This window comes from Haemaphysalis longicornis, unplaced genomic scaffold (genome assembly GCF_048455015.1).
Source record: "Haemaphysalis longicornis isolate Haplotype H1 unplaced genomic scaffold, Haemaphysalis longicornis Haplotype H1 scaffold_5, whole genome shotgun sequence".
Lineage (NCBI taxonomy): Eukaryota > Metazoa > Arthropoda > Arachnida > Ixodida > Ixodidae > Haemaphysalis > Haemaphysalis longicornis.
Genome location: NW_027526385.1, coordinates 69,290,991 through 69,318,254, shown reverse-complemented (window position 1 = coordinate 69,318,254; position 27,264 = coordinate 69,290,991). Strand labels below are relative to the sequence as shown.

At 44.8% G+C, this 27,264-nt stretch overlaps 1 protein-coding gene across 1 annotated transcript in view; it reads right to left on the bottom strand.

Moving 5' to 3' along the window:
- The window catches only part of Pgap1 (GPI inositol-deacylase), a 59,445-nt gene that overhangs the window by 26,534 nt on the left and 5,647 nt on the right, over positions 1–27,264 (bottom strand). The window contains exons 3-13 of the mRNA XM_077670668.1: positions 26,581–26,798; positions 22,905–22,990; positions 21,771–21,867; positions 20,681–20,847; positions 17,704–17,756; positions 16,647–16,713; positions 15,781–15,969; positions 10,608–10,679; positions 10,475–10,539; positions 5,272–5,425; positions 1,684–1,891 (exon numbers count right to left, since the gene is read on the bottom strand). Coding sequence (XP_077526794.1) covers positions 1,684–1,891; positions 5,272–5,425; positions 10,475–10,539; positions 10,608–10,679; positions 15,781–15,969; positions 16,647–16,713; positions 17,704–17,756; positions 20,681–20,847; positions 21,771–21,867; positions 22,905–22,990; positions 26,581–26,798 — 1,376 coding nt within the window. The remainder of the gene's footprint in view (positions 1–1,683; positions 1,892–5,271; positions 5,426–10,474; positions 10,540–10,607; positions 10,680–15,780; positions 15,970–16,646; positions 16,714–17,703; positions 17,757–20,680; positions 20,848–21,770; positions 21,868–22,904; positions 22,991–26,580; positions 26,799–27,264) is intronic.

Sequence of the window (27,264 nt, the reverse complement as noted above, 5' to 3'; positions counted from 1 at the left end):
GCCAGACATAATAGTTTTCTTGCCAAAATAAACGAAAAAGCACACCGGGCGCCGGCCCTGCGGAAGTCCGCTATAAACGTTCAGTCGAAACAATTTTCGCCTAAAATTTAGTCTGTTGTAGCCGATAGTCTGCCCTAGCCGGGTCCATTGTGAGCGGAGTGGACTCCATTTAAAATGCATGGGTACCAGACGAACCAACAGAAATGGTCTGTTGTAACCGAAAGTCCGTTGTTGCCGGATCCGCTGTAACGAGCGTAGACTGTAGTTAAAATAAATTCATCGCCAACTCGTCCAGTGAGACTGTCTACTAGGCCGGCATTTGCTCACACGCCGGTCATACGGCGCTTTTGCGCAGTCCCTTGAAAGTTGTATTATCGGGGTTCCATTTTATTTGGCTGAGATATCTGGAGGGTTGAATTAACGAATGCTAGCAAAAGAAATTCAAATCCGTGTTATTTTTATCCACAGGCCAGAGTGTTTACCTTGCTTCTTTCGATTCTAATGCGACTTACTCAATGACAAACGGGAATTTTATGCCATCTTGCTAAGAGTGGACAATGCCCAGCGATCTCAGTTATGTCAAGGAGGAGTTACTTTCTGTGTGAGAGTGTTGGAAAGAATCGGGCATAGCTCAAAGAGTGCAGAGCTTAGAAGACCCACACATCCCCGCCAAAGCAACCCGCTCCTTTCTTAGACCTCTGGCCACCCTTGCCCAATAAAGATTTATACATAGTACCAGTATTATTCGCAACACTCACGAAAAAAATTTACCGTCCTTTCCGAAAGAACGCTGAGAGAAGCACAAAAAGCTTTCTAACATCAAAAGTGCGTCAAAACCCTAGCTAAAAGTGCACCGGAAAGCAAAACTCCATCTTTAAACTTTCAAAGACCCAAATCAAGACCAAAGAATGAACCCATGCAACGCCTCTTCGTGCACTAAGTAAACGCGTCTACAAATGATCTAAATGTACGCCGACACATGGTTTACGAGATGAAGGTATACTGTTGCACTCCTCCTTCATTCATCGATGCTTGTGTACTGTCTTATCTAGAACTGTTCCTTTTTCACAATTTTCTACTAACTGCTTTGACACAATAGAAGACTTGTTTCAAGTATGCGCCATGTGTTTAGAGATCTTATCAGAGCTTCTCAGTCGACCAACTGGTCTATGGGAAAAGGCATTAGATTTCTGACAGGACGCCATTGTTCCCACTAAGAAAGCTTTTGTCTTAAAAAAAAAATGTCAGGTGCTTCAAAAAATTCCGGGCAATCTAAACTAACGTGAAACCCAGGGAGGGGGGAAGCATGCATTGTATCAGTGTATTCTTATCGGCTTGGCATTTTTGCCAATGGAGATGAAACTGTTGGGGGTAGAGGTATACAGCTTTGCTGTAAAAGTCTCTTGTCTTTGAAGCACGAAGCTCTCTAGCGCGAGGCGTAAACTAGTGGCCCGGTGTTTTTAAGTACGCGCTACGTTCTAGCGCAAGGCGTAAGCGAGTTTCCCGGTGTTTTAGTACCGTGACTACATGAGACGAACGACGATGACGACGACAACGATGACAGGAGACGCCAACAGCCCCAGCCCCTAAGGGGCTTCCTTCCAAACAATAAAAGTGTGTGGGCAATTGAGTAGTAGCAAATGAAGTATGTAAACTTTTGAAGTGACATCAATAGTTACGCACCTAGCGCCCCCGAGCGGCAAATGCGGACTCGGAGAGTTAGCCGGTATGCCTGCCGGGGATGCCAGAGGCCCCGTAGGCTGAGGTTGTAGAAAGCGGCGCTCTCCGTGAGTGGCACCGTGAGTAGACTTGACGCAGATCCCCACCACGGGGGCATGAGCACCTCACGCCAGCGCTCCGTCGCGCGGAGCCGCTCGCCAACCACCGTCACCTGTAGGCGCACGGAACAAGGGGGTGTGTTCAAGTGGCCGCAAAGACAAAATACAGCGTCATTCAATTTGAAAGAACCAGCCTCTAATAACTCGCTCAGCTCCATTCCCGCCATCACAGACGTTTTTTAAAAGGACAGACAACCGTTTTTTGCGCAGCGCATGTCCACTAGCTCATACGAAATCCAGCGTTTTATACACTGTGTTCACCGACAGGAATTTCCAAATTAAAAGGTGGAAATAATTTTATTTTGGCACCAAACTTTGTGATGTCCGAAAGGTGGCGCCATGTCATGTCTAAACAGGACACTACCGTACATGTCCAGACAATTCTGTCGATTTTGAAGCGTGATTTAAAACAACATGAAAGAATAGGAAAAGTTTTTAAACACCTCTTTTAATCTCGCATGCAGTTAAAAGTATGTTGCCGCACGGATCACAGTCATGGTTGCCAGCATTCCTTTTGGCGGGAGACGTATGGGCGGTAGATATAAAAGTTGCGATTTCAAAAGTTCTAGGATGCTATAGGCAAAAAACTTTCGAATTAAAATGTTTTAAGTGATGCCCTTTCATTTGAGATATAGAAAATATACCAGAGAAAAAAATCGCTTGTCTGTCCCTTTAAACCGAATAGGGTGCAAGAAATACTTGAAAACTTTCAAATTTCCCGCTACAGTGAATAATATGGGCAGGAGTGACACAAGAAGTCACCATTAAAAATACATGCCGTATTTTTGCGCATATAACCCGCCCCTGCATATAATCCACACCCCCACTGCCAGCCCGCAGGAAAAGACAAAAAAAAATCCTTGCGTATTGTTCACGCATTTGATACAGGAAAGGCTGCACCAAAGCTATTGCTCAAGCAACACATCACATAAAGTGTAGACAAAAAAAGTGTAAAATTCAGTTGTTAGAGCGCGCTCGTCTTTGTTTTTTCTTCGTTGTCCTTCTATGTTTCGCGCAATCGTTGCCACAGAAGGCTTAGTCAGCGTTACTGTATAGGAGCTTCACGGCACAACAAGCCTTGTCGTGAAGCTGCACTAAAGGAAAAACCCTGCGTATCATCCGCGCCCCTACTTTTCCACTGAAATTTTCACATTTTTGGTGCAGGTTATACGCACAAAAATACGGTAGTTATCAGTGCGTTAACTGTACATCCACATTCAAGCGATACGATCAAACAGGACCAAAGGCCCCACTACAATCAAACAGTCATGTTTCTCGGTAACGGCTTCGGTCAGTTGCCGCCAATTGCACGAACAAGATTTTGTGATGCCATAGAGAAATCGCTAAAATTCGAGTGGCTGGGAGTTTTCACTACTTCACATGTTTTGTTTAAGGGGGGACGTGGAAAGTAAAACTATTTTTGTTAATTATGGACCAAATTTAGCCAGATTAGAAGATTTTATGTAGTTAACTAACCTAATAACAAAACTTAAATCAGTTTAAAAATATCATCTATACTTTCTGAGTTACCAGACTAATTACCTTCACAGAGCTGTTGCAAGATTAACTAATTAGGCAAGAACTCAACAAGATTTTTATGTCAGCATCACCAGGAAGGGCCATTCTGTGCAAGGAAGCTATTTGATTATTGCTTTATTCCCTTTAGGTATCCAGAAAGAGAGACAGAATATTCACTTTCTTTTTGGCATGAGGCTATTTCTTATTTCGAAAGGAAGGTGAAACTTTTCTTGTTCTTTTTATGCATAAAGGATATAATGCAGTAATCTAATAGCTCCCTTGCACAGAATAGACATTTCTGATCACACTGACATAAAAATTTAGTTGACTTCTTGCCTATTTAGTTAATTATGCTGATTGCAAGCTTCAGGTAATTAGACTTCTAACTTAAAAAGTATAGAAGGTATCTTCAATCTGATTTCAGTATTGTTGTTAGAATGGTTAGCTACATAAATGCTCCTAATCTGATTCAATTTGGACCATAAATAAAAAAAGTCGTTTTATTTGCCACGTCCCCCCTTAATACCTATATCATTTGTTTTAAGTTTGCTATAAGATTGGTATCATTGTTATCGGGACAGAGCAGTGTTCACAATGAACTAAACCTGTACAGCAGACTCTCGTTAAAACTGGTTAAGTTGAACTTCATGGTTAAGACGAAAACCACTTTTGCGCTCTTGAAACGTGCACAATGCAAAAAACGTCCACTTAAGACGAATTTCCGATAAGATTAACAAATTTTCACAGCCCCATTCGAGTTCGTTTTAATCAACGTTTGCTGCATTTGGTCTTCACGGCCCCTTTAATGGGGAAGTGAACTTGTCTTGGAACTCTTATTTGTGGCCTGCGTAAATTAGCTCCGATGCTAACTGCTTATTTCACCGCTAGGTAAAAGTTAGTTTGCAGATTCGTAAAGCTTTCAAAAAGTGGCAAAGCCAAGCAGCGTACACGGCCGCCATCTTATCGCTTACAGAAGTGACATCCCGCTGGCTTTTAATGCAGTTTGATGTTGTTTGCAGGATTTTTACTTGAAATGCTAGAAGGTACCACGCAAACAAAATACAAGCTTGTCTTATTCGAAAGATTTCGTGTTTTATAGTGCCCCCAGTGCTGGTCCGGCAGCAAACGATGCTTTATTCACTCAGAAATTATTCAGTTTAGGTTTAAATTTTCATTTTCCCACCAAATCGTGGGTTTTCGTGACGTCTGCCATGAAGTCACGAGTGCGCGTATTCAAACGAACTTCCACTGCACCATTCAGCTCTGCAGCCTTGCTTACCGACAGTCCTCCCAGATGGCACTACCATATGGAGCTGCAGACCGTTGTCTGCCGTTGCTTTGTTTTTGACTGTATTTGTACACCTGGCTTGTTTTTGTTACGGTAGAAAGTAATCGTTTCGCGAAGCATGGGGTGTGCTCGACAAACGAGGTCCCATAAGACAATGTCACTTACGCCAGTCGGCCAGTGTCGTGTAAGACAACTCCAAAGCGGCAGACCGCAGTGCAGTTAAAACAAGCATAGTGCGCCAAGTACCAACAGAAGTGCGCATCGGTACTCCTATGTTTACGTGTATTTTTGTCCTTTTCATTGTTTACCAGTCCAGTCTTGCCGCTGTAAAATGAATATGCATTACATATAAGTGCAAGTAGCTCGTTCGGCAAGCTTATAAGCCGTGCCTAATTTGCGTTTTGCTTTTGCCGGCCTCAGCCAATCGCAGAGCTGGCTGGTGGATCGCATGGCTATTTCGTAATTATATAACTGATTTGAGCTAAGTGTCCGCTGAAAGTGGTGTCAGTACGATTCAAACGAGGCAATCTTGGGAATGAACTGCACGTGTTTTGTCTGCACGGCCTCTTTAAGCGTTTCTACCCTTCCACAAGTCAGGCCAGTAGAGGGTCTTGTGATGGGGCTTGCCTTGGATGTGGTCGGCCGCACGTGCACCAACAAAGCCTTCACACCGGAGGCCCTGAGGTCGGCCCCCGAAGCATGGTAGCCGCGCCGCTCGACCCCGTAGGCTCCCCGGTAAGGCAGCGTCTCCCCTTGCCGGGACAGGCTCACACCAGACGTGCTGAAAAACACCCCCGTTTTTGCATCGATTTCCCCAAACTGGAACAACGCAACAGCATGGAAGACATGCATTGTTCCCTGATGTAAGAGTACTTTAGCACTTCCGTTAGCTCGCCATGTTCTGCTTTATTTCTGGGTACCAATAATGTGAGCAAAACAACCACAGAACTGAAAAGCCTATTCATCTATGAGGCGTAGCATGCATGAACGCTCAAGCACGAAGGCAGGCATGTAGGAGAAGTAGTACTTGACTTGAGCGACCCAAATTGGACTTAAATAAGGCAAAACAACAGCCACTGCAATGCTCCAAGGTTGAGCTGACCAAAGATTGAAAAAAAAAAAATGTCGCTTGCAACTTATTTTGCTTTAGGTACAGTAATCGCGACAAGAAAACAAAGTAGGAACTTCCAGAAAACTCTTAGAATTGTGCTATGTTTGTCATGACAAACCGCCCGCTATACCAACTGTGCTCCCATGCTGTCTGGTTACAATTTTACGTTATATGCTGCACACACACCAACTCAATCTACTTACCAGTACTCACTGTATTGCTAACGCATTTGTCAAAGCAGACAGAAGTTTTTGTACCACTACTGATACATACATGTACACTGCAGTACTGGTGCATACAGGCATTAACCGGTACATAATGAGTACCGGTACATACTGGTTTGTTCAATGTCAAGCAGCCATGCTGGTATAAGTGCAAGTGAGATACTTTCTTTGTGACTATTTTTTCGCCCCGCTGGCATTCAAGCAAACTAAAGCAGCTAAGTGTTCAACACTTCTAACAGGCTCCATCACAAGCTCCGTTTAATGCCCCACCCGCTTACACCAAACCATCAACACGATTTTTAACCCAAATTTGGTATCCTAATTTAATCCTAATTTGCTATGAGAGTCTGCACTGTGCACACACAACTGCCAAAGTTTGTCAGATACGCGCAGCGAAGTAAGCCGCAGCCATTTTTACAACAGCAGTGCTTAATGGCAACTGTTCCACGATTCTGTGCCTTCGAGCATGCTGTAATAACCACTTTGCATAGGAAGCCTTTAAGTCAAGGAGAGAATAATTTCTTGGTTAATTGAATAATTAATTAAACCATTCTAATTTATTTTATTATGTTGACTGTCACAGGGGTGAGACAGCTGAATCAGATTTCGGAGCAGTTTTTGGAGCAGCAAAATCTTGATTTTGGAGCAGAAGAACCTTGATTCGGAGCAGAATAACGACATTGATTATGTCAACTTTGGAGCCTAAAAAATCAAATGTTTGGCAACTTGGGGGGGGGGGGGGGGGGGGGGGGTGCAATTTTTAATCGGTTTTGAACGTAAATAACACTAAAAACAGCCTTTCAATAAAGCTTTTTCTACCTGATTGTGACAAGGTACGATGTGCATTACCTTTTTACAAACCAATTTTAAATTCTTAGCCTCTATGCATAGATGAAATGGAGCTCCGTTGAAAATATCGAATTGAGAAACTAAACAATCGTAATGCACTTTTATTGTCATGTGTATGCGAAATTTTTTTTGTAATCCCAGGCTCGGCTTTATGCACAAGTGTAGACTCGTCACGGGAAAAGTTCCGCAAAACGAGGTGACAGTCGTCGCACCCCACCAGCCCTCCCATTTCACAATACTCAAGGTGCACGTGCACTACGATCGTAATTTGAGTAACGTTGGTATGTTTAGCCACCTCCATTTTGGCATTAAAATTTCACTTCAGATAGATGAACCATTATTACTAGCGTGCCCATCCCGCTATCGGACACTGCTTGAACATTTTCCGGCGATGTAGCCTGCAGCGCCACACATGCAGTGTCGATCATCCCATTCCCACCGCTCGCAAGCTCGCTGTCAAAGGCAGCAATAACTCGGCGCTTTAGAACACCGCAATGATTCCGAAATTTCACTTCAAGCACGCACCGCACCTTACACTCAAGGCCGAGACACGGCGAATTCGCGGGCACCACGTTGTTTTTGATGAACTCCCGTCTTTCGAGTCGCGCAACTCCCCGGAACAAATCAAACGACTAAATGTGAACCCAGACACCCCCATAACGAAAACCATGGTAGAAACCACTGAAGAGCACTCTGCCTGGACCCTGAACTACCTGTACCATGAGCAACTGCCTCGCCCGGCGGCCATGTTTTCCAATCTCGACCACCCCAAGATGGCGGCGCATAGTAATGACGTTCCGGAGATACGGCGCTCTTAAAATTGCCGTTTTTTCATCACCTTGGACAAGTAGTTTGCCGCCTCAGTACCCAAAAGTATTTTTTCTACAAGACTTTGCAATGGTTTTCAATTTGAAAACTTTAAACTCACAGAATATAACATGTGCAACCCGACATTGCAACTTTCGAATTCAATTAAATCGTTACGAACAGCATCACCTTGCAGATGCTGGAAAAGTATGCCGCCAGTAAGCATTTTTCTCCACTGAAACTGACGGGAGGGTTGAAATCCTTGGCTCTCAGACCATTTTGGAGCAGTTTGGTGCAATTTTCGAAATTTTCAAGCTTTTGGAGCAGCCTGGCGCAGAAAACAAATTGGTATCAAAACTGCGCAATATGCGCAGCTGTCTCACCCCTGCTGTCAAAATCCGTGCTTATTGAGGGCAGCCAATTGATGTGCTTAGTTGCACACTTATTTGACTAACAATCAATCATTTGATTAAATCATTACTAATTTACTAATTAAATTACTAGTAATTATTTATTTCCCGTTGATTTATCATTACTATTGTTATTCACTATTTATTTGCAAGCTGTGAATGAGGAATACAGTCTATCTACTTGAATTACATCAGATTATGCATGAACTGACACCAACTGCAAAAAACCGCCTTAGCTCTCTTTGGCCATCCATAATAGAGCACTGCACAGGCCCGGGCTGGCCCGAAAGCCCGGGCCCGACCCGGCCCGCGGACCGGGCCGGGCCGGGCCGCCCGAAGTCGATTTTCAGTGGGCCCGGGCCGAGCCCGGGCTCAATGCCGCGGGCCCGGGCCGGGCTCGGGCTTTAATTCATAGGCACGGCCGTTAATAGGTCCGACGTGAGGTGTAGAAAAGACCATCAAAATGAATATTCTTGGTTTATTGTTGCGCGCTTCTTGCTGTTAGTTGTACGCATTGTTTTAAAAACGTGTTTTGATAGGTCTGATGGTCACTATACTGCAATTTTAATGACATTTCTTGTACTGCATCAAGATTTTATATTGTGGTGTATAACATACCAAAGATACGATTACAAGGAATTCCCAAGAGGGGAAGGAATTAATTCAGATATCCTGGAGCTGTGCACCTATGTCTATGTATGTACACGTGTGTTTTAGATGTCGCACCAATCAAAATGCGGCTGCCGTGGCCGGGAATCAAACACGCGTGCCAGAGAAACACCACCGTTTAACAACCACTGCAGGTGAAGTATTTCAATGCACGCACATACTCATGGATTCAAATGCGGATCAAAAAATTTCAGCAATACCAACTTGTGGCCGAGACAACCACGTGAAGTTGCCAAGAGTTTGGTGATCAAAGGTGACGGTGTCTCTCACCTAAGATTACGAGCTATTATTACGCCGATGTGGTGTGAACTGCAGACGGTGAAAGCTCAACTACGTGCACTTTTAAACCCTTATTTTTTTTTGCGTTCAGTTCATGACGTGCATGTACAGACTAGATCCTCCGTCTGATCGCCCGGAATATAATAAACAAACTTTCTTCAGCGTCAAAGACCGGGCCTGGTCACACACGCGCAAGCCCTCCCTATGCCAAAAAATAAATTACCGGGCCGAACGGGCCTGTACTTGAGATGGCGGGCCCGGGCAGGGTTTGGGCTAGGCTCACTTATGAATGCTCAGGCCCGGACCGGGCTCGGGCTAGGTGTTACGGGCCTGGGTCGGGCTCGGGCTTCGCGAAGCGGGCTCGGGCCGGGCTCGGGCCTTAAAATCAGGCCCGTGCAGTGCTCTAATCCATAAACCGCAATCCCCCCACAGTTACCCAACTGCGAGGTTTGAAAACAGCTAGACTCAGGTGGTTAAAGACATAATTTTGTGAAAATGTTACAAGTGAGCAGGTTCCCCCTCAACATACATGCTTGACAAGGGCAGTCGATAGGTACGCATAAATGTATAACCATTTCATTGCCATCGGAGGTTTTTTTTTTTTTTTTTTTTTTTCCCCGAAATAAGCCAAATTTAGAAACCGAAACTAAATCAGATAAAGCTGCAGTGACAACAAAAACTCGTCAACTTTCCCCTAGAAAAGACGTTGAAATAAATTGTCAGATAATGCCTGGCGAATGTGCATGCGGAATGTGTTTCGTATCGAAAATGAGTCAAATCTATTTTTTCAATGAAAGTGCGCTTTCAGATTGACATCACATGTCCAACATAGCAGCCTCCTTGTGAGTTCCTGTCTGACAGCTGGGACTGTCGGGCAGGATGAATTAATATATTCATAAATAATTAATTAAAAATGAACAACCAAGCATTTAGCTGCTTGCTGTTTAATTACTTGTGGCTTTAAACTTCCACTATCTGATGTGTAAAACGTCACATAATACCACTGACAGCATTGCATTTAGGTCCCGCAACAGAGTTTTAACAGTTTTCTCAAAATTTCGTTAGGTCCGAAGCCCCTTAGGGGCTGGGGCTGTTGGCGTCTCCTGTCAACGTCGTAATCATCGTCTCGTGTAGTCACAGTACTAAAACACCAGGAAATTCGTTTATACCTTGCGCTAAAACGTAACGCGTACTAAAAAAAACACCGGGACACTCGTTTACGCCCCACGCTAGAGAGCTTCGTGCTTCAAGGACACAAGACTTCTACAGCAAAGCTGCATACCTCTACCTCCCAACGGTTTCATCTCCGTTGGCCAAAACGCAAAGGCACCAAGAATACACTTTTATACTGCATGCTTCGCCTCTCCCCAGGTTTCACGTTCGTGGAGATGGCCCGGGATTTTTTGGGGTGGATTTGACTCATTTCGGAAAAAACTCCTCATTTGTTAACATACGATAATTATTTTCTTTTCCCCGCTTACCAGACGAGCTTGCCAGAGGGCTCCTTGCGCACAGCCGTGCAGCCGTACAGCCACTCCTTGTTGCCCTGTAGAGTGAAATAGGAAGGGGGAATTGGCATACGGGAAGGCCGAGGAGCGGCCGCGCGTGCCTTACGAGACCCGACGCTCGCAGCATGACGTGGTCCCCTTCCCGCACGGGCATCACCACCCACTGGGACACCAGCACCTGCAGTTTCGAAGGCGATGGCTCACGTCAAAGTTGGCAATACAAACTGCTACCACAGCAAATTTCACAACAAATACCGTAGAAGAGTTGATGATGTAACACAAAACTTCTACACACTGAAGCAAGGAACAAAAATTTACGCGAGCTCCCAAATGTAGCCGCATGAATGCGTAAGAAACGATCCCGTCCACTGAGCTTCTTTAAAGTTGGCTTCACTAGTATACATAGATGCATTGCTGAAAAGATACCTTTTCAGGGGAAATAAAGCAGTCTGATATCAGAGTAGGAAGGCCTTAGAGGCTTTTGTTAAAGGGACAGACAACCGATTTTTGTCCCATATACAGGGTGTCCCAGCTATCATGCACCAAGATTTAAAAAAAGAGTAAAGGCGTAACCCGAAAGAAACCAGGTGCATAATGTTTGCAGTACTGTGAAGAAGCGGACAGTATTTTTTTCTTTAATGAGACTTAATTAAGTAATTGTAATTAATTATCTAACTCGAGAAATACTCTCCTAATCACTAAAGTGTCAATGAGGCACTTGAAGGTAACCACGAGGGGCATCTAACTGTGGTATTTTCAGAGATGAACTAATTACGTACACATTTATTCTGACTGAGAAAGGAAACCCACCAAATATGAAAAATACCACGTGACGGCGCCTCCGCGCGCACCGCAAAGCAACGCCCTCAAACAGGCTGTCTCTGAGTTAACCAGAATGAAATAGACAAAAGAAAGAAAGAAGAAATCGCGACCGAGTTTGTTCCTGATCTGCACACGCGTCCCGCAAATCTTGCTGCTGCTGCTCCTTCCATGCATGCTATTATGAAGGTGATGCGCTGTCTCTTCGGGCGGGTAACACGCGAAGCAGTTGCTTTCAATCAGCTTTGTTTGGGGACGCTGCTTTACAATGCGCGCGTAAGCGTCGTCACGTGGTATTTTTCATATTTCGCGGGTTTCCTTTATCAGTCAAAACAAATGAGTACGCAATTAGTTCGTCACTGAAAATAGCGCAGTTAGATGCCCCTCGTGGTTACCTACAAGTGCCTCATTGACACATTAGTGATTAGGACAGTATTTCTCGAGTTAGATAATTAATTACAACTAATTAATTACGTCAACGAAAAAATTACTCTCCGCTTCTTTACAGTACTGCAAACATTATGCACTAGGTTTTCTTCGAATTACGCAACTTCTCTTTTTTTAAATCTTGGTGCATGATAGCTGGGACACCCTGTATGTTCTCTAGCTCATATGAAAGCCAACGTTTTATGCAGCCCGGTAACCACAAGCAATTTCTATACAAATTGGCGGAAATAATTTTAATTTGGCAGCAAACTTCCTGAAATCGGAAGGGTGGCGGTTCGGAGTGTCGAAACTTGGCACTACAGTATGTGTCCCTGTCACGTGACCTGCAAACCTAGCAGCTACTGTAACTGCTGAAACGTTTACTTACGCAGTGAAAACCTTTCAACAAAAGTATTTATACAAGGTTAAATTGTATATGTGTTTCTAAACATTATTCTGAAAATTTTAAAGGCACGCTGCCCGCCGCCGCTGGGTTGCTATCAGTGTGGCTAACTGAGCCTCCATACTCAGAATCAACGGCAGCGTTCAGTAAAGAGAGCCAGTGAAGGAGCTTTGACGATTCTGCCTGACTGAGGGGTGCTTGTTCTGCCAAAATATTTGATTTCAGTTTCTAAATACGCCAACGACAGCTTTAAAAAAAAAAAAAAATGTTGCGCCCAGGGAGAACCGAACTTCCCACCTCCACAACGTGAAGCCAGATTCTACCCATCGTCTGTCACAACAGATGGTGCATTCGTGCACAATAGACCCTTGCATTAAAAAAACACATAAAGGAACAGGAAAGCCTGCGATTCAAACTTTTTAGCTGGGGACAAGTTTTTGAATATCATTTTGCATACAGACAAAAGTATGTTGCCGAGCTACTCTATGTCATGGTTGCCAGCATCATTTTTGGGAGGGACACATACGGCTCATAGATCTAAAAATTCCGATTTAAAAAGTTCTATGGCGTTATCAGCAAAACCGTTTCTCGTCAAGGTGCTTTAAGTGATGCCCTTTCATTTGGGATAGAGAATACACACTCGACAAAAATCGGTTGTCTGTCCCTTTAAAGCGAAAGCTTTTTTTAGTGGGACCAGTGGCATCCTGTCAAAAAACTAATGCATTTCCCCATCGACCGGTTGGTTGACTAAAAAGCTCTGATAAGATCTCTGGACACACGGCGTGTGTGTGAAACCAGGCTTCCACTGTGTCAATGCGGTTACTTGAAATCACAAAAAAGGAACGGTTTTCGACAAGATCATGAAGAAGGAGTACAACCAACCATAAAACTTTATCTTGTAAACCATGTATCGGAATACATTTAGATCATTTGTAGAAGCATTCAGTTAGAGCGCGAAAAATCATCGCATGGGTTTGTTCTTCGTTTGCGATTTCAGCCTATGAGGGTTTGATGATCGATTGGACCCACTTTCAGCGAAGGTTGGACGCACGTTCAGTGAATGTTTTGACGCACTTTTGATGCAGTTTTGATGTGAGAAAGCTTTTGTGCTTCTCTCAACTTTCTTTAAGCATGAATGGCAACTCCGTCTATCCCCATGAACGCATGAAGCGGGATACACTGGGCCACTTTAAAGTTGGCTTCACTACTCCAAACAAGTGCATTGCTGGAAAAACCTTTTTCGTGGGGGCAAACTAGGAGGTCTTGTATGAAAATATGAAGGCCAGGAGGCCTTTTATTAATCACATTTTCATATCTGGCGAAAGTGTGGCAAATTAAGTGTTAGAGACGGAAAGATATGTCTTCTCATTGAGACCACACAAAAATGCTTTTGCATCAAAAAAATTCCTCGATTCTTGATTGTAGGATTTGATGCGCCGATGCTACACAGGCGACGAGGCGCGCCGTAGTGGAGGGCTCCGGATTAATTTTGACCACCTGGGGATCTTAACGTGTGCCGAAATCTCAAACACACAAATGTTTTCGCTTTTCCCCGGATTGAACCCAGTCGCATTTAAAAAAGGTTTCGTTACACACACAATGCACCTAATAACCGATGTACATTGACATAGAGCAACACACTGCACAGCACATGACAAACAAAATACCACGCTTGCTCGTCCACCTGGAGAATCTCACTTGCCTCAGCACACTACTTAATGCCCGGCGGTGCTAATTTGATTTCAGAAAAGACTCAAAACTTCGGTTCTTGCAAACTTTTTCTTGTTTAATCGCACTCTAACTGCACCTCTGTATTTGTGCACTCCAAACTTTAGCTCAGTATCACAGTCCCTATGGAAACAGGTATGTAGCTTTTCTTTCAAAATCTGCTGCATACCGCTTTTACAGCTTCAACACTGCGACTGGTGCAGACATCATGTGTTGCGCTTTCATGGGGTTATAGCGCAGCGACACCGACGGTAGTCATGACGACGAGGCAAACTAACGCCAACGAGCGCAACCACATCTGCACTAGATGATGATGATGATGATGGCTGCTCAGTTATACTGCAACCAACACTGAACTACGCAAATACATGTTTAAGAGTGCTTTATTTTAGCACAAAATTGTGTTCAAACCCCTATATGACACCTGGTGCAACTCTGACCTGCTCGAATACTAAATAAAAGTGAATTGTATTGTATGTGTGTTCAAAAGGTACTAAAAACCTTAATCTTCTCTATCATCACCACTATCACCATCATTATCGACCACTCTGCAGCTATCTTGCACAAACCTCAGGTGCTCAAAGCCGCTAGTTAGAACCGTTCAATATTAACAGTGGAGCTGTTTAGGCTTTCTTCTGTCTGTGCGGATCTTTAACGGGAAATTCGGCGGAGTGGAGAGGGGGAAAATTCTAGACCAAGAAATATGAGGGGAAGTGATGAGGAGGCAAGGAACCCACAAGTAGGTGTTGGGAGTGCACGCCTCAAGGAAAAATCCCGGGCCATCTCCACTAACGTGAAACCTGGGGAGGGGCAAAACGTGCAGAGTATAAACGTATGCTTGGCACGTTGGCACTTTTGCCAACGGAGTTGAAACCATTGGGGGGTAGAGATATGCAGCTTTGCTGTAAAAGTCTCTTGCCTTTGAAGCACGAAGCGCTCCAGTGTGAGACAAGAACGAGTGTCCCGGTGTTTTTTTAGTACACATTACGTTTTAACGCGAGGCATAAACGAGTTTCCCAGTGTTTTAGTCGCGTGACTACATGAGACGACAATTACAACAACAGGAGACACCAACAGCCCCAGCCCCTGAGGGGCTTCGCCTCTAAAAAACGCTTCCCGTGGTCGGAATCTAACCTGGGTCCCCCACGTTATGAAACCCGTGTCTATCCAATTGCACTATCATCGCATTCAGGGCACACAGCATTTCCTTTGGGTTCGTAGTGCGAGCCTTGGCTTTTGACTTCGGTTGAGTTGAAGTGGACTTTGGCTTAGGAATTGGGAAGTTTGGAATTTGGACTTTAGGAGGGTGGATTGTGGACAGTTTTGATTTAACTCAGTTTGCATGAATACAGCTTTGCTTTTAGATGCGACTGCATCTCATTCACTCGCCTTGTCCCTCCATACGGCGTTGTTGTTGTCCGTCCACACCCCTGCCCCATTCTCCTCGCCGCGCGAGCTGCGCTCTCCGCCGCTCACTCCCTCTCCTCTCCAATAGCAAACACTCTCTCGCGAGGGTCATCTGATTGAATTCGATTGGATTGGCTTGGCTTGGATTGGATTTGGATTGGATTAAAGTGGATTGTGTTGGATTGTGTTGCGTCATAGCCGCTCCACATTGCGTCATAGCTGCGGCAGGGGGTTCACGGCACGTTTCACGCGATGGGAGAATCAACCTAACGGAAACAACAACGGAACCCCCTATGCGTCGCATCTACACTGGGGTTCCCGCGAGGGTAGGTGGGAGTAATTTTTTTTAACCATCTTTCTATTAAGAAAGAGGGAGACCTAACAAAAGCCTAGTTAATTAAAGCTAGTGATGAACACCGGGGCTCCGCTGTTTCCTCAGTCTTCGCGTCTCGATTGCGAAGGTGGCGGAATCTTTTCTAAACCTTCGACGACCCACCTTGTACTTGAACAGCCTCCATGAAGGCTCGATTTCGTCCGTCCACTCGCCGCCCGAGCCAAAGTAGATGGGCTGGGTGGTGCCGTCGTCCTCCTGGACGTCGGCCGGCAGCTGCTTCCCGTACGGCCGACGGACAAAGTGGAAACGGACCACCGACTGGATGCGACCCTGGTCTTTCGTCAGTTGGACCTGCGAGTGGAGCGGAATACTAAACTATGGACGTCTACGTGCCCGGGTGAAAAAAAGGTTGTGGGGGGAAAACGGGTCACATTAAACTCATAAACCTTGTCATCACGATGCAAAAGGTGTGTTCGGCTTGGTATTGCAAAGACTATGCGCACAGTGTTTCATCGAAGTTAGGTCTCATCTGCCACACTTGCGTTCTGGCAGCTCAAGGTCATCGCGACACGATGAACGACCTTATGAGACAAGGCACAGCAGAGCTTTCACTCAACTGTGGCAAAATTTTACACGCTTTGAGTGGGGGAAAAATGCATTTGAGCACTTTTTGGACACTGTTAGCCTCAACAGGGGAGATAAAATGCCGACCGAATAAGCAGCAAATTTCGCTCACACAGGGTCGCTTTCTAAAAGCATTTCGTTCCCGCAGGAATTTCATACTCAGAGGAATTTTGTACCCACGGGATTTAATTATCACGGGGTTTAACTGTACTCATTAAAGAACAAAAACATTAGTAGATAAAACAAAATCAACCCGGAGCCCTCCACAATGGCGCACCTTATCGGCTCCATTGCGTCAGTGCGTTAAACCCTACAATCAATCAATCAATCAATCAATCATTGTAGATGAAACAGCAGAGCATTAGAGAAGAGCAGACAAAAAGACAAAAAGTGGTAGCCCTTGCCTGACGATGTTTGCGAATGATGAGATCGAACAGCGCCCTAGCCGTGGCAACCACCAGCTGCTGACACCTGCAGAGGAGGAAACAAGATTACTCAAGCACTTAAGTCAGCTTACGTGACTTGTAGGTGAAAGACTGCTATTATCAGAGGTATCCACTGCTGAACCATGTTTAGGTCGCTTCCTTTGCTTCCACTTCTTCGTTCTTCGACGCAAATTACTCCGACAGGCAGACAATTAATGCGGTAGCTTCCGCACAGACAGAGCTCTCTGCTGCGTACAACTGTTTTACAAATGTAGCGCCATGTTCACCTGCCAGGGGGCACGCATTCCGGTTTAGCACAATGGTTAGCACACTTGACTGCTGCTCTAGCCACGTGGGTTCAAATCCCACACAAGCACAAATGTGTTCGTATTTTTTTTTTTAAATCCCTTGGGCAAAATAACTTTATAACTTACCCTAATGATACTCCAAAAGATACTCTTTGCCCATTCATATGCATTGCAAAGAAGCCCACACATGTCAGCAGCAAGTAAGAATGCACATACTATTACTAAAAGGCTAAGCACAAAACAAGAAATTCCTATGCGCAAAAACTACTAACTGTAGCACTGGCAAAACTAAAGAAAACTTACGTCTATAAACACACATCTGTGCAATAGAAGGCCAAGACAATTAGCCCAATGACACGTTTTACCTAAATACAGCCATTGTCAAAAGCTTGCAGGTCATGCCGAAAGCTTTCAGGACACAAAGAGCTGAAAATACAAGTTTACGTCTCTACTGGGATAGAAATGTTTTAAGCCAGAAGCTTGGAAAAGTGCTTTTTTTTTTTTACTGCCATAAAATAATTTGGTTGAACTTGAGTGTCAAGCTCTTCCTGTGAATGTTTTGTGACCAGCAACTTCTGGCATGGCCCGGAAAATTTTGGTAACACCTGTACACATCACATCTGCCATGCCCTCCCATGTAGTGTTCAAGCAGGTGTACTTAGGACTTGTGAACCTAAGCTGAAATGCTTGAAAAGGAGCGAGAAATACATGAAACTGCCATCACTTACCAAACGATGGACAAGTGATCGGTAGATGCCCAAACTCCAGGCACTGCTGTGCTCTGCAAGTGGAGGAGGAAAAAAAGGGATGTAAAATAAAAATGAAAAAAAAAAAAAAAAATGGCCGCGTATCTGCTCCTTTCGTTGCAAATATCGACGAAAGACGACAGTCGACCGGCTCCCCTGCCAAGTAAATGCCTCCTTTCTCTTACCCGCTCACCTCTCATGCTGTTCCTCTCCAGTCTCGTTCCTCCCAAGATAACCCGCTACAGGTTTGCTCAAGTCCATTTAAATTTACCGGGTTCCACTGCTCCAGGCCGGGTGCCTCGATGCCAGTGTTGCCGTACGGCTGAAACACGCGTGAATCGAGGCACCCTACTACAACGTTTATAGAACCACGCTGCCCTACTCCACGAGCATTCCAAGCAGAACGTGGAACCTACCTAGTAGAACTTTTCATTGCTGTTGCAGTTTGATTTTTTTAAACGCAGATAACGTAAAGCACAAAAAAAATTACAGCTAATGGCAGCTACCGTGACGATCTAAATGTGTAATCTATACGCAACATTAAAAGAGTTATAACAGATAGGAAACGGATTACGGAGATTACAACTAGCGACTGCGTGAACATGAAGCGGGCATTTTACCTCTACTGCATCTCAACAGATGGCGCCAGCAGGTCAAGCTGGGTTCCTCCATGTGGGCTCTCAATACATACGGCTGGCTGCTCCTAGTTTTTCGTTGTAATTTGAGAGTCCCTCGCACTGACACCGCCTGTTCCTCACTCGCCGATTTGTAGACGGGCCCCATGTTGCTGTTAATACTAGTTATGTAGCCAGATCGCCTTTATTTAACCTAAAAGAAGCTATCGTACATGCGTCGCTCGATGACACATGCCACGGCAGTTGGTTCGGGACCGTGTTTCGCTTGCTGCTTGAGCTGTCAGAATCGCACGGATTTCACTTGTTGCAACCTAATTTTTCTTAAACGATCTCATATTTACAATCCCTTCGACTAGGCGTGAGCCAAGTGTACGTCTGTCAAACTCTTCCAAAGCGGCCGTCCGCTTTGGAACGACGGACACGATGCGTCTCGGTACCGTCCGGCCAAGTCGCCCCGGTTTATGGTAGGGTTCTGCTCATGCGGGGTGGCGTCCAGACGGTAGACGTTACCGCACTGGAACCGCTTTTCCGATCTGTTATAACTCTCTTTTAATGTTGCGTATAGATTACACATTTAGAGTGTCACGGTAGCTGCCGTTAGCTGTAATTTTTTTGTGCTTTACGTTATGCCGGACGTAACTCAAAACATTGGCCTAAACGTCTGTCGGACATATAACTCTAGTTTCCCGCCGGCCGTAACCCTAGAAACTGGCTTAAAGTTCCGTCGGACGTAACTCTAGTTCCGTCGGACGTAACTCTAGACACCGCGTTAAAGTTCCGTCGGACGTAACTCTAGTTTTCAATTTTGGGTTCCGTCGGACGTAACTCTAGACACTGCGTTTTTTAAATGCCGCCAGGTAGTGCGGGCAACAGCAGCTGACGGTTTCAGGAGTTGATGTAGTATTTTATTTGCTACCACAAAAACCAAGCATCCGTGTAATTTTTAATAAAGGAACACTGCAAATATCACTCATGTGTTGATTTTCTGCCTTATATTTGTGTGATGTCTTGTTCTTGTTCCACAGTGTAGATAAGTATGAACATTAACACCACACTGACATTTTGGTAGAATTAGTTGTGGGTATGTAAGACTATTGCACCACACACTCAGACAGACAGACAGACAGACAGACAGACCAAAATTTCTTCATTTAAGTAGCCCAAGAAAGACTATAGGCTTTAAAAATCCCAGGCCAACCCCACTATCGTGAAACCTGGGGAGGGGCGAAGCATGCAGTGTATCAGGGTATTTTTAGGGACTTGGCGTTTTTGCCCATGGAGATGAAACCGTAGGGGTATAGAGGTATACAGCTTTGCTGTAAAAGTCTCGTGTCCTTGAAGGACAAAGCGTTGTAGCGCGAGGCATAAATGAGTGCCCCGCTGTTTTAGTACCGTGACTACATGAAACGGCAACAGGAGATGCCGACAGTCCAAGCCCAAAACCACTCTCTGCAGATTAGAGAGAAAAATTGCTGTGCCACTATATTTCCCCACAGCAATGTGACCATGCAATGCTGGGAACATCACGCACAGTTTCAGCAAAGACGGATTGGCACGGTTTGATGCGGAAGGCAGTTGATCTCGCTGCTCACTCACACGATCACAATGTCACTTTGCATTTCAAATGGACACAAAACAAACGAACACGCAGACAAAGTGTTCGAAGTCTAAAGGCGTGAGCAACCCCTTTCCCTTCCTCTATTTCTCTCTCTCTCTCTCGCATGCTTCTTGAAATTGTCACAATTCTTATTATGTATACATTACCTACAGTTGTTGTTGCTATCCCATATGTTTTCGCTTTTTCTAATGCACAAGGCAAGGAATCGGTCCAACAGGGTTTTATTAAGGGGACATGGCTCCTAAAGCAATTTCTTTTAATTTTCGAGTAAACTCAGTGAAACATGCCTGCCTTGGTGCTTTTTTCCCACTCATTTCAAATATGCCATTATTTTTTGAGTCAGTCAGTTACTTCCCAAGGGAACTAGAGATAATTGGTCATTCTTGGAGGAACAATACACAAAACAGTGCTAGTCATAAAATGGTAATCTTTATATTTTTTAATACTATGAACCTTGGTGTATGCAATAAGAGAATCGGTTTTTCGATACACCGCTTGGAACTAATTTTACAGCTCATTAAACTTTTGTGTTTGAAATGGGCATGGTTTCTTGCCACTGGTGCCACCAAGGTATAATGAGCTGTAAAATTAGTTCCAAGTGGTGCATCAAGAAAAATTTCTGATGCTTTCTGATACTTTGTTATGTGCATCTGGCAGCACCCCTGGTGCAAACAGAGAGAGGTATTTAGCCGTGACGGCCATGTACCACCGTGCTGATGTGGTTCGGGTGTGGTGCCAGTCGGGTGAGCGCGGTGGACACCAGGGCATCACGCTTCCCACCGGCGACCGACACCAGCGTGATGTTCGGCGGCTGCCGCGTCCAGACTTCCCGCAGCTGCTCGTAGACGCGATCGAGGTAAGGATCCAAAAGGGCTGCACAAAATGAAAGAAACACGGCACAATGCAGCTTTTCGCAACATCAAAGAGACCACGAAGATAAAATACAACCTTGTTGAATAAGGTGTATGCTTTAGCACGTTGGTAATCCATGCTAAACGTTCACTGTGCAAAACTTGTCCTATTTTGCACAGTGAACATTTCATACATGGTTTAGTAGAGCTTGAGACAGGACGAAAGCAGAGAAGACACACATGATGGTGCTAACTGGCAGAGTTGCGAGTTAGCACCGTCGTGAGTGCCTCTTCTGCTTTCATCCTGCCTCAAGCGCTACTTAACGATGTGTCAACACCAACTAGCCCAAATGTAGATTTTACTGAACATTTCGTAACCTTGTTTAATTTGAAAAAACTAGCACTCGGTAACTCACACAGAACTATTGCAGCGACGAAGGACTTTTTTAATGAAAAAAACACAAGAAATATTGAACAAATTTTAGCACTATGCAATGTCAGCAGTGACACAAGAAAAGGAACAATAAAAATATAGTTAAGAGTGTGTTGATTGAGCATTTAAGTGATATGACCAAATGGAACTAGAGGCTCCACTAGAATTGCCCAGTCATGTCTCTTAGCGGTGGCCAAGCAGCTGCCAATCACACAAACATGTTTCCGTAATGTCATAGATAAATAACCAGAATGTGGCTGTTCAACATCTTGATTAAGTCTTTGAAGTTTGCAATGATGTTGGTAGCACTGTTATCAGGACAGTGCAGTCATTTTAATGAAGCAAGCATTATTTTGTCCTCATGGCTCCTTTAACTGCTGACAACCATTATTATGAAGTACAGCTTGTTACCAATAAGCACCTTATTCTCAATTAGAATTTATAATGACTTGCTAGACATCCCACTACAATGACATTAGAGCTTCCGAGCACCGATCAAGAGTGCGACTCACCGGCACTGCAGTGCGGCGTGGCATAGCTTATGATGAGCGACACGCTGTCCGTCTCAAAGTCCTCCAGAGTGAACAGGGCCCGGGCAACCACGCCACCCTGCGGAACACCACGAAACACCATTCTGCCTTGGAAGTCACTAGTGACTCTGCTTTCGGAGACTGGCAGTTTAATGCATCAGACGGGTGCTACTGCTATTAAAAAATGACACTTGTTATGGCGCGACTAGAGTTCAGTCACATATACACGTTAGGCGTCTGGCAAACCTTCCATGTTCAGCAAAATACAAAAACACAACACAAGACAAATGCCGGCCTCAAAGATATATATGCAGATTGGTGTGCGTCAAGTGACCTAGAGGGGTCATCACAAACGTTGCACTGCCTCATGCGCGCTCGTATCGAACGACGTCACATTATCACATTGACTTCCAATTGGGCAACAAAAAAGAAACAGCACAGGCTAAGTGATTAGCCCTTGACGAGCACAACACGAGAACACAAAAGAAAGAACAGGAGACCGTGACTAATACCTAGCTCTCAAAGGGACAGATGACCAATTTTTGTGGAGTATATGCTCTTTATTCCAAACGAAAAGGGCATCACTTGAAACCCCTTTAACCAAAACGGCTTTCCTGACAGGGCCCTAGAACATTTGAAAATGAAATTTTTAGGTATACCCGCCTTATGCATGCTGGCAGCCACGTGAAAACATACTTTTAACCGTGTGCGAGATGAAAAGACGAATTTTAAAACTTGTCGCCAGCTGAAACAATGATAAAATGCAGTCTTTCCTATTCCTTTAAGCATTTTTTGGATACACACTGAAAGCAACGGAGCTGTCCGTATACGTACGGTAGTGCCACAGTGAGACACCGCATGCCACCACCTTTCAGACATCAGAAAGTTTATTGTCAAACTAAAATTACTTCCACCGATATATTTAGATGCTCGTTGTGGTTACCCCACTACTATATAAACCACTGGCCTTCATACGAGCTGGAGGACGTGGGCTCTACAAAAAGCAGTTGTCTGCCCCTTTAACATGGATCATAGCCACTTTTACGGCTCTCCCTGTATTGCCAAGCACACCCCTTCTAATAGAGTCAACACTGAACTATCGGAAAGACAACGCACCATGGAGTGTCCCAAGACCACGAGGCTGGCATTGGGCGCGGCACTGTACAGCTTGCGAATAGTGCGGACACTTTCGTGCAGGAAACCTGGAAGAACACGAAGGCCACAACAGCCCACATACATGCCTGGACAAGGACTAAGGAGAAGGCAGAGGCTACAAATGCACAAACAGCATACAGGTGGACAGATGCAAAAATAGACTGGTGAAAACACAAAACACGGCAACAGGTGTACCCACAAGGACGTTAAACACGCACACGATACTTCTTAATTTACACTTAATTAACAAGAGGAGGTGATGACAGGTGTCTATTGAGGAGAGTGATCATGATAACACGTCACTGTCCTTGATAAAGAAAGGGAAAATTGTCATGGTTTGCTCCTAGGATAATAATTGGCTTCTTTCCCTTCCATACACTGCCAAGGAGCAGGTCATGATACAGACAATAACAACCATGCATCGTAACATACATAGATAGGTATATCAAGATTTATCACCACAACCGTCATCAACATTCTTGGTTAACGCTTGCAATGATGACAGCGACAGGCCGTGACTTTAGCAAACACTTCCACAGGATGGTAACTGTGTCCGTTAGGGAAAATTACTGTATGGAAATCAGGGGATGATAAATCCTATAAATCGCTCCCATGTGGGAAAGTTTTTGCTTGGTGCCCCTGGCATCTATAAAATTGTACTAGGCTGGCTTCTATACGCACTGCCGCATCAAAAACTCATCAATCCGGCACAGACTTGGAAAAATGCAACAGGTTGACAAGACAGGCACAATTCACAGCCATCGGATATCCTAGCGCCACTTAACTCTTTCGCTACCGCCGGAAAATTGACTAATTTTAGGGGTCCAAGAAAACATTTTTTTTCCTGCTAAAAAATTGGTTAGCCACTAAATGCAGGAACACAAAATGCAGATTATTTAACGGTCTTTCCAATAACACCAGTTTTTTAAAGGTTCTTATATATCATAGTTGTAAAAAAAATATCAAAATCAAAATGTTTGTGAAGTTGTCGAAAAAAAAGATAAAAAAGGAGTTGTGTTTATCAAACCACCGGTAGTAGAAAAAAATGAGAATATACATTTTGTAGGGAAACATTTCAAACACACGCCCTAGAAAAAATGTCGACTTGCGCGGAACAGTGTCAGATATAAAAAAAAAATGTTAGCATGCACGGTGATCGTGTCATGCGGTGAAGCCCAACCTCCAATTCAAAATGTGTAATTTCGGGTGGTTTCCTGGAATAAACCTGGCGGTTTGTCATTATCAGAGGCACCAATTTGCCCCCACATAACGTAAAAACATCATGTCAATGGCTGACTTTGCATTTACAGCGAGCACAATATTTGGGACTAGCACGCGATGCGGAAAGAAACATGCATGAAGTTGAAAACGGAATGCCGTGGCTGATGCTTGTCGTCGTTCACGGTCAGTTATCTCTCAAAACATAAAGCTGAGCTTTATTATTATCTTCTTACTCGCAATTGTAACCTTGCTCGCAAAAATGAGGTACGATGAGCTAGAATCGTGGATCTTTGGCCGAGTAGCAGTTGCGCGATGAAAAAGATCAGCACAACGAGCCTCCTCTATTGCAGCGCCACCTAACATTTTTCAAATGAAACAGTACAAAAACTTATCGGAGACTCCGTCCGAATAGACAGTTCAACTAAGCAGCAACATTAGACACCCGGATATACCCTCGCATGGAAACGAAACTGAAAGTTGAACAGCTGGCAGTGTAAGGCTGGTTTGAAGCGCTGTCCTCGGCGAAACAGATATCTGGCGACTGGGTGTGACCTTTTGACTTGCATCTGAAGTTCGTATCGCCGAAATCGGGTTAGGGTGGGGGAAATCAGGAGCGCCGTGCTTTGTTCAAGGATCAGTCGTGGACGCTCCAGGCGCCATGGCAGGTAGCCTTGAAGTTGGGTAACTGCGTAGTAGCGCTAAATATGAATTTCGCGATGCAGAAACGAAACTGAAACTGTTGTAAACTGTTTGCGAATGGTCCTGGGGTAAGTAAAACTACCACAGTACTTAGAACAACGTGCGCAAAGGCAATAAAACTGCCTAAAATCATAAAGTAGCTTTGCAACCAGGCACTGCTTGACATTTTCAGACGATTTCTGGGATTATTACTGTCAGAGCGCGAACCTGATGATTGAAAATCGTTTGCTAGTTCCCCATTCACGCCCTGATAGCAAAAAACAAGCGCTGGTGCAGAGTAATTACGAGTTCCACGCATTCTTCGTTGGTAGCTACCACATTTCGTGCTACCACATTTAAAATTGACATTTAAATGCTACCACATTTAAAATTGACTACTAATCCCGTCAACAGGTGGGAAACATGTAGCCGGACCTACGGAGTGAACACACATTTCTGACGAGCACTTTTCCCCCACTTTTGCATTCACTCTCATCGTGCATCAAATCGTTCATACACCTGCGAAGCGAATATTCGAAGCATATGTGCCCAAGCATAAAATTGAAAGCTGTTTCACAAAGACGAACACCTGGTTCCCTCTAGAACCTCAACTGAGAGGTTTTAAGAGGCCACATAGACAAAATACAAGTTTGGTTCCTTACAAGGACTGCCTTGTCCCAATAACAATGGTACTAGTTTATTGCCAGCTTCAAGCAAAAAAGTAAAGCCGTTCCGCTCAATGTGAAAGCTGTCAGAAGTGCAGAGCAGTGATTCGACATAATGGGCTGTGGCGCCGTTATACGCTCACTGCTACCACCCAACGCAATTCAAATTTCCCGCCTTCGCAGTGCTCGTGCGGCCCCTGCCTCAAACTGCGCCAGCGGGAGTTCTGTTAATTTTGTGCTTGCTTTTCCTTCCGCATGTGCCGGCGTTGCACTGTCACTTTTTTTCTCTTACTATCGTAAAAACCAACCCAACGAGCGTTTCTAAGTAAATGAACGCGGGTGCTGCCGGTTAATTGCGTATATTTTGCCTCAAATGTGCCTGCAGTTTTCTTTGCGCTAAACAACGGGGACATGTATGACATGCGCCAGCGGTTCACGAGTTTTGAACGCTTGCAACTACATAAACTGCTTGGCTTTCGAAGCCTCTGGGTTACGCCGCGACGACAGCCGCTACAACGGAACGCCCGTGTGGCTCTACTTGGGTTCAGCAAACGAGCTACGACGACAAGGCGAGCCATTAAAGCGCTCTGCAATCATGGAGATACTATTGTAGAAAACAGATAAACCAGCACTTTCAGGCGACATCTCTATGATGTCATGGAATCTTGTTGGTGCAGTTGGTGGTGCAATTGGTGGAGTGCAGCGGGGCCTCTAGTCCCATTTTATTGCATCACTTGAATGTTAACGTGCAAATACCACACTGATGTTTACGTTTTTATTCCTGGCCCATATGACGTCACTCTTGCGCATACTGCGTCACTGTAGCACAAAATTTGAACGTTTTTAAATATTACTTTGGTTTTTGTTTTCGTTAAAAAATTTATTTCGTGGCTGGAATGAAGCTGAGTGCATTACCAAGGGTTAGTTTTTCCAAATCAAACAAAGCTGCACTTTGTCTTCACAGCCCCTTTGACACTCTGGCAACACTTTTCCTTTGGCTTTTATCAGCGAGCTACAGACACCAGCGATGCGAATCCTCAAAGCAGAGACATTCGTGCTATAAAGCCACTCACCAATCTGGTCGCGAAGCAAAGGTCCGTACATCCCCGACAGCTCCCCCTTGAAGTCGGTGGCGAACACGTCGAAGTGGTACGGCAGGCCCTCGAAGTCAGCCTTCCGCAGCAGCACACTTCCAATGGAGCGCACCTGCTCGAAACTGCCCGCATTGCCAGGAACAAATAGCACGGGCAGGCCGCGGTAGTGGCCCCTCCGCAGTTGCCGAGCGTACACCCTGCGTGTGTACCCAGCATGGGTGTCACTCGGAAATTTCACACGGCAACTTAAGTCTGCCTAGTGCTTTGAGGGGAAAGGCATTTGAAAATTCATCGGGGTGCTTAAGTCTGCCTACGGGCTTTGAAGGTGGAAGTCATCCGAAAATTCACCCGCCGCGGTGGCTTAGTGGCTAAGGCGTTGCGCTGCTGAGCACGAAGTCGCGAGTTCGATTCCTGGCTGCGATGACCACTTTTCTAATGGAGGCGAAAAGCAAAAATGCCAGTGTGTACGAGATTTCGGCACACGATAAAAATCCCCAGGTGATCAAAATTAATCTGGAGCCCTCCACTACGGCACGTCTCATTGCCTGCGTTGCGTCAGCCCGTTAAACGCTACAATAAAATCATTCGAAAATTCACCGGGGCACTTAAGTGTGCTTAGCGCTTTGAAGGCGAAAGTCGGTCGAAAATTCACCGGGGCACTTA